At 52.5% G+C, this 8,047-nt stretch overlaps 1 protein-coding gene across 1 annotated transcript; it reads left to right on the forward strand.

Moving 5' to 3' along the window:
• The first annotated feature begins 43 nt into the window (after positions 1-43).
• On the forward strand, positions 44-7,594 carry LOC134630287 (TBC1 domain family member 15-like). The gene is made up of 17 exons (XM_063477453.1): positions 44-1,009; positions 1,562-1,660; positions 1,990-2,064; positions 2,289-2,436; positions 2,673-2,880; positions 3,424-3,526; positions 4,324-4,518; positions 4,612-4,740; positions 4,952-5,055; positions 5,165-5,259; positions 5,752-5,868; positions 5,947-6,047; positions 6,119-6,218; positions 6,303-6,400; positions 6,478-6,594; positions 6,692-6,778; positions 6,853-7,594. Exons 1-17 carry the CDS (start codon positions 986-988, stop codon positions 7,030-7,032), a joined length of 1,980 nt encoding a protein of 659 aa, XP_063333523.1. The 5' UTR covers positions 44-985; the 3' UTR covers positions 7,033-7,594.
• Positions 7,595-8,047: the final 453 nt, after the last annotated feature.

Below are 8,047 nucleotides of genomic sequence, written 5' to 3' on the forward strand. Positions count from 1 at the left end.
AATTGTAGTGCAAAATTATGATACAGTGGCAGAGTATGTACAATTAAATAGGACAGAACTCCAGATTAAAACAGGGAAAGGCGAGAGACACAGTGAGATTATTAATGGTTTTAAAGCTTTCTTGTTGTGAGAGGAACAAATTGTTCCGTTTCTGTCCTGAGAGTGGAGAACTTACATTTATGGATGTGGAGTTTGATTAATGAGAGTCTCTCTCACTAAAGTCAGTAAAACCAAAATAATACGTTTTGGTAGAAAAGTTTTTGATAAGATGCTGTTAGAGATGAACGTAGCGATATGATTCCATAACAACTGAGTAAAGGTGAATGTTTCCAAATGAAATCTCTTCACTTTGTTACTAACCTTCATCCAGTCAGCGTCCAGAAAGAAACAGACGGAGGAACAGAGGTCAGTGACTCTAAGACACGTAGAGCGTTCATTGGGATTTTCTGAATATTGTAGTAGCAGAGAAGAATAGAGTCCAAGCGATTAAAGAAACTCGTGAAGCATGTTTAACCCTGGGATGACGTCACCGACCTCGAGCAGCTCAGCAGGCACATCTGGACGCTGATGGAGGCTTCGCTGAGCTGATCGGAGGTCAGGTGCAGTTTGTGTCTGTGACGCCGCCCACTGTTTCGTCAGCACGAAGCTTCAGAGTCAGCTGACTCCCAGGTGTTCTTCTGTGTTCACCGTTCACCATCTGCGATCTGCTGTTACCATAGCAACGGTCTATTAGCTTTGAGGCCTAAGTATTTCCCGCTGCAGTACTCCACAGTATAAATACTGTAACGTAACATGTATCCGTCCGTTTGTCAGTTTTTACTTTAAGCTCTTTTTTTTTTCCCTTTGGGCGTCAGCTGACCCGTTGAAGTGGGCGTGGTTCTAACCGGAAGTTGACCTTTTTAAACCGGAAGCTGAGCTGTCGGTTGTGTTTTGGAAGTTGGTGGTCACGTGAGCTGCCGTCGTCATTGGGAGAGCGAGTCCAGACATGGCGGCGGAGCCTGCGTTCAAGGTAAAAACATGAGCGCGTTTCCGGGATTCTGCCGCGGAGGCCGGAGCTCCGGGGCTCCGCGGCGGGGAGAAGGCCCGAGTCGGGCCGGGAGCTCCGTCCTCCAGCTCTGCGCCGCCGCTGCTAGGTTAGCCACTGAGCTCACCGACCGCAGCTGCCTCGGGAGGCGGCTATCCGCCGGCCTCTGTCCGCCTCTCCGGCTCGGACGCTGTCTGCGGGCGGCGTAGGGCTGAGGGTCGGGGCTCTCGGGGGTCAGGCTGGGTTAAACTAGCGTGCAGTGGTCCCTGGGCGGACCGGTGAACCTCAGCAGACCGCTTCAAGTTTGCGTGATTGATCTCAGGGGAACCTGATTGATTCGTTTTGATTAGTATTGATCAGTGGTTTTATCTGAAGCGATGATTGTGGGTGGAACAGGTGTGCCACCTTCTTGCTGTATCGCAGGTTATTTTTCCCACAATGCCCTGAGTCCTCAGACGTCATGTCATGTGATGTGATCAGACTTCCTGCCTGCTGTATTGATCCTTCAGCTGACCTCACTGTGACTCTGCTCCACAGGTGATATTTGAACACGAGGGAGTCTTCCTCCATCCCAGCAGCGATGAGGAGATCGAGCCAGACTTCCTGGTTTCAGGAACCCTCCGGATCCTCGACAAGGTAACAGTCCTGACACACTCTGGTATCGATTAATCAGCCTGGTCATCGATTAAGTATCAGAATGTCTCTGCGATGGAACGACCCGAAGAGAAAAACGTCCTCACACACCAGCAGCATGTTTGATACCAGGGCGATAACCTGATTGGTTAATCAACGACCTGTTAAACTGGACATGATTGGCTGGAATAAAGCTCCAGTTTGTCACTGTTATTGATTGTTTATAGATCTATGCGATCGGAACAGAAGCGCTCTCATTTCTTCCTGAACGCTCCTGTGATTTGTTTGATTGATCGATGAAGTAACGTGTCAATGTGTGTCCTCGCCGTCAGGACGCTGAGATCGTGGTAGAGTACAGACCTCTGGAGGACGCCGTCGACCCCTCAAACATGCTCTGTGCTGGGAAGGTTTGTCCTGTTAGTCCCTTTCAGTAGAGTTCAACTTTATTGACTCCAACTGAGTATCAATAAACTGAATTTCCTGATATGATTACAGCCAAACTTCAAAGTTTCCAAGAACACATTTTTAAACAAACCAAAAGAACATAAAATAGAATATTCATGTAAAGGTGATTTAAGAGTGTGTGTGTGTGTGTGTGTGTGTGTGTGTGTGTGTGTGCGCGCGCGCGCAGGACTCGAGCTCGGTGGTGGAGTGGGCTCAGTGTCCGGGGGACCGTCCACAGTCTCAGCAGCTGTTGGAGGCTCAGCTGAGCTACGAGACAGAGTGGGACATGGTGAACGCCGTGTCGTTCAGGAAGAGGCGGAGCTCCAACATGGAGGGTGAGTGGCTGCTTTAACCTGCTCGGCATGTTGGAATCACGTGACTCAGATTCAGAGATGATGAGGCAGCGATGAGGAATTCTAATGCTGTAGCTGCAGCCAAGCCTCGAGCTGCCGGGCTGGATCTGCAGGTCGTGAAGAATCTCAGCAGCCTGAGCCAGACGGGTGCATCGGCTGATCTCTGAGCTTTTATTTTGAAATCCCTGTGTTTTCTAATCCCTGCTTCCTGTCTCCAGGTTCTCTCAACAGCAGCCACGAGAGGAGCCGCTGGGCCTTCGCCTTCAGTGTCAGTGACCTCCGCTCCGTCACGGTGAGGGAGGAGGGCTGGACCTTCATCATCCTGCAGCTGAAGGACTCCTCCACCCCGCTGCCACATCTGCACTTCCACCAGGGTGGCAGCAGAGCGTTCCTGGACAGCCTGAGGAGGTTCGCTCTGCTCACAGAGTGAGTCCAGCGGTTGATGTTAAGCTCTGACCCCGCCCTCCACCTCAAGGAGGGTTTTTTTTTTGGAGGGGAGGGGGGGGGGGTCAGCTCTGATCAGGTTCACATACAGATCAATAAAGTTATTGGTGTTTGTGTCACAGACAGTTTAGTCAAGTTACTCTCAGTCAGGGAGACATATAAATGTTACTCCACCTTGGGGTGGGGGCTGCTGGGGGGGATTTGGCGCCGCTCTCTCGGGTCATTTATATGCTAATGGCTGATTTCCACAGGCGTGCGGCAGCGTTCCCGTCCCTCTGATCCAAATATCGGGTGAGGCGGGGGCAGATAGCTGTTATTAAAGTTCTTATCAGGCTTCATAATGACGTCCCACCCATGCGCTGCCTGCTGATTGGCTGATAGAATCTGTACACCCCAAAGAGACGAGCGCTTCCTCTGATGTCTGATTTGCTGCTCGCGCCGTGAATAATAAGCACCCGTTTGTTATCAGAAGGCCGGCGTTGATCCTGTGAGCTGTTACTGAGGTCACATGTTTCCTGTTTGCAGGTCTCCCAGCGACCACACGTGCCTGCTGGTCAGCACGCCAAACAAAGCTCTGTCGCAGTCTTTCGAGAACCTTCTGGACGACAACAACTTCGGCCTGGTTCACGTAAGAAGTTTAACCGTCTCTCACCGCCAGCTGTTAGGCTCCAACATCTGGATTTGCTTGTCCCACTGCCTGATGACGGAAACCAGATCAGAGGGAATGAATGTGATTGGTTGTTCTTTTTCCAGCAGAGTGACGGCGACAAAACAATATTTCAGCGTGCATGCACAAACATGCAAGCGCACGCACGCATGCGCACACAGGGGGTGCGACTATAGATTATTTGGTCGTCGATTAACCTGTCTGATTTCTCTTCGATTATTTGTGTGCTGAGTGCAGTCTTGGCAGGTGATGCAGCGATGCTGCCCCCACAGCTTCCTGTGGTGTACTGCAGGTACAAAAACACATTTGAGGTTTTAGCATGCGACGTGGAGACGCGCGCACAGGGACTCTGTCACACTGAAACATGCTGCAGATAAAAGTCTGAACATCACATGGTCCTCACAGTGAGGGGTTCAGCAGCTGTTACCATGGTGATTTAACAGGTAAATGGACACGTTAACGTGTGATCTTCACGCAGATGTTTCTGTGGAAGCTGCTGTGCATCAGAGCGCATTTATTTCAAACTAAATAAATCTGTGTGTTCGTTTTGTGAGCGAGGTCGCTGCGGTGGGCTGTTGCCCATGTTTGCTGCTCTGGTTTCACACGTAGAATTCTGTCTTTTTTTTCTCTTATTGCTGTGAAAACACGTCGTAGGATTGATTTTCAGATGACGTTTGGAGTCGTGCGTTCCCGTGTGCTGCGTTCACGTCCTGTTCCGGCGTCCGTCGGCTGATGAGCTCTGCATTTGTCTCCCGCAGAAGTTGAAGCGGGACCCGTACGTCACCACGCTCGGCGGCTTCTCCAAAGTCACAAACTACTTATTCGATGCGCTGCGGGGGACGGAGGAGCAGCAACAGCGCCCCCCAGAGGAGGTGGCCGACCTGCTGGGCGAGGTCATCCCGGGGCTGGAGATCAACCAGCAGGAGGAGCCGGGCTTCGAGGTCATCACCAGGGTGAGGGCTCTAATGTGATTGGCTGTTAGGCAGGCGCATGGCAGCAGGTGTGTCAGCCGTGTGATGCTCTTTGCTCACCTTTGACCCTGTCAGATCGACCTGGGCACGAGGCCCGAGGTGAGCAGGAAGTCGCCGCTGACTGCGGACGACTGGGCGCGACACCAGGACGCAGACGGGAGGATGAAGAACGTCCCAGACCTGAAACACGCCGTCTTCAAGGGGGTACGTACGTGTCTGTGGGTGTGTCCAGCTCTGAACCAATCAGCTGACATGATTCTTAGCAGCATCACTCATTTATTCAGTTTTAGGCTGTTTGATCTTCACGTTGGTTTTTATGCCTGAGTTTACTGTAAAGCACTCGTTGGTGTTTTGACCTGTGACACTGATTGAAATGAGCAGAGGCCACGCCCTGATGCGTCTGTGTTGTCTGCAGGGTCTGTGCCACGCCCTCAGGAAGGAGGCCTGGAAGTTCCTGCTGGGGTATTATCCCTGGGAGAGCACGCACGAGGAGAGGAAGACCCTGCAGAGAGAGAAAACGTACACACACTCTCTCACACACACACACCTCATGTTAACATGATATACACACCAGTCAGGGTAATCAGGTGTGTGTGTGTGTGTGTGTGTGTGTGTGTGTGTGTGTCAGTGATGAATACTTCAGGATGAAGCTGCAGTGGAAATCTGTGAGTGAGGAGCAGGAGAGGAGGAACTCCAGACTGAGGGACTACCGGAGTCTGATCGGTGAGCAGGACCTCGGCTCAGGCCTTGTTTGGTTATTTAGGCGGGGCTCCTGATGGAGAGCAGTCCAGTGTAGCGGGTGGATGACGTCACATTTGAAGGTGTTTGTGATGTTTGATGTGCCAAAGAATGTCAATCAGAAGTATTGATGAGCGATTGATTATTGCTCTGATGCTGGAGATGATGTCCGTATGGAGTCGGGTGCAGCAGGTGGGTGAGACCATAACACTGTCACCGGGATCAGATCTGCGGCGTTACCTGTAAAGTTAAAGGAGTCCAGTTTTTACATCTGAAATACTGCAGTACAGCGAGTGAACGCAGTACTTCAGTGAGGTACTCGAGTGAATGCACAGTTACTGCCGCGCTGAGGTGGAGGTGGAGGGAGAGCTGCAGGAGTTGAGTGACGACCGCTTTGGTCTTCTGAGTTGGGTGGTGCAGCTTGCTGTGAGGGGGTAAAGGTCAAAGGTCATGTGATGTATGTGTCTGCGCTCTCAGAGAAGGACGTGAACCGAACAGACCGAACGAACCGCTTCTACGAGGGCATCGACAACCCGGGCCTGGTCCTGCTGCACGACATCCTCATGACCTACTGCATGTACGACTTCGACCTGGGTGAGCGAACGCTTCGCCTCCGCAGGTACGGCGCCACTTCCGTTTCCTGTTCGTGACAGGAAGCTCTCTGTGTTGCAGGTTACGTTCAGGGCATGAGCGACCTGCTGTCGCCCATCCTCTACGTCATGGAAAACGAGGTCGAGGCTTTCTGGTGCTTCGTGGCCTTCATGGACCAGATGGTGAGTCTGATCTTTGCTCTGAAAGCTCGGACGTTAAACCGTGTGCTGATTTACCGCCGCGTGTCCTGCAGCACGAGAACTTTGAGGAGCAGATGCAGGGCATGAAGACTCAGCTGATCCAGCTCAGCTCGCTGCTCAGGCTGCTCGACCTCGCCTTCTGGAACTACCTCGGTACGCCGCCTGCAGCTGTGCGTGTGTGCTTGCTGTAAATAACAGCGGCTCTGAATGACCCCGCCCCCTCTGTCTGTGTCTCAGAGTCTCAGGATTCAGGATACCTGTACTTCTGCTTCCGCTGGCTGCTCATCAGGTTCAAGAGGGAGCTGAGCTTCGTGGACGTGCTGCGGCTCTGGGAGGTTGGTGTCCTCCTGCGGGGTCGGAGGTGCTGACGGGTGTCGTTCTTCCTGTGGTCTCACGTGTGGTTCCTCCTCAGGTGATGTGGACCGGGCTGCCCTGCGAGAACTTTCACCTGCTGGTGTGCTGCGCCATCCTGGACTCAGAGAAGCAGAAGATCATGGAGGAGAACTACGGCTTCAACGAGATCCTGAAGGTGAGCGTCACCCCAAAGCTGCCCGGAGATCTGTGCACACCTGAGATTGTTCACCTGCCTGTGTGTGTGTGTGTGTGTGTTTGTGTGTGTGTTTCAGCACATCAACGAGCTCTCCATGAAGCTGGACATCGAGGAGATCCTGCAGAAAGCTGAGGGCATCTGTCTGCAGATCAGGAGCTGCAAGGTGAGTGCGGGGAGCGTCTTCTGTCGTGGTACGTCCATCTGACCCCTCACCCTGATCTGTCTGCTCCTCCTCAGGACCTCCCTCGCCCCGTCGCCACCATCTTGGGCTTTGATGTCGAGTCTCGCCGTGCAGGCTCGACCGATTGCGGCTCGGCGGCGACTTCCGGAGCGGCTCGGCGGGAGGTTGGCGTCTCCAACGGACACTCGAGAGAAAGCAGCTGCGAGCAGAGTGGCAGAGGGGCCTTCGTATCGTAGTGAAGAGTGGAGATGGACTGTGTGTGGGCGGGGTGAATCTGTGGCCCCGCCTCACTGGAGGAGGGGGCGTGTGTAAAGAGATTATTGAGAATCTTATTTTTGTAATTTCTTGTATCGTGCGGCTCTAATCAGGCTCCGCTCTGATCTGAAACCTCATTCATCCTGATGAACAGGAGGCGGAGCCAACCAGTGACTGAGCAATCATTCACCTGTTGGCTCCGCCTCCTGAGTGTTACGGATATGTTAAAGATAGGGGTTAGGGTGGAGCAGCTGTCTGGCTGTAGTTTGAATGAATGAGGCTTCAGATCCAGGAAGTTCCGCCCACAAGAGCCCTGATTGGCCATGCAGTGACAGAGGGAGGAGCTCTTTCTGTTGGATGATGGCGCTCGCATTATTCGCCGACAGGAGGTGCCTGTGTTCCTTTTCCTGTTGGCACTCTGACGTTTTTCTCTGTACTGAGATCAGATTAAAGACTCCACGTCATCAGCTTCTGTCACCATGACGACAGCGAACAAACCAAAGAAATAAAGTTTGTTTCCTGCAGCGTGAACCCGTCTCAGCTGTGACATCTGGATCACACACACACAGTCTCTCTCTCTCACTCACACACACACACACACACACACACACACACACACACACACACACACACACACACACACACACACACACACACAGTTTCCTCTCAGGGTTGAAACACTGAATCTGGTTTATGTTGTGAGTGCAGATGACCTCAGCGTCCAGCATGGCTCCACCTGAGGAACACTAACAGGTGGTGCAGTAGAGCTCTTTGGTCTGCATCGCCTGCCTGATGGTAACGAGAACACAGCTCGGTAACGCTGTAGCCTTACCCAGGCACTGATGACACAGGTGCCTGGGTGGAGTCCTGAGTGGTTCAGGGCCTCCACCTCCTGTAGACTCCATGATGTAGCAGCACACAGCCCTGCGGTGTGTCTGGGTCTAAAATCACCTGCTGATTGTAGTGAGGTGAAGCAGTGCAATACACCGCTCTTTA

This window comes from Pelmatolapia mariae, linkage group LG7 (assembly GCF_036321145.2).
Source record: "Pelmatolapia mariae isolate MD_Pm_ZW linkage group LG7, Pm_UMD_F_2, whole genome shotgun sequence".
In the NCBI taxonomy this organism is placed as follows: domain Eukaryota; kingdom Metazoa; phylum Chordata; class Actinopteri; order Cichliformes; family Cichlidae; genus Pelmatolapia; species Pelmatolapia mariae.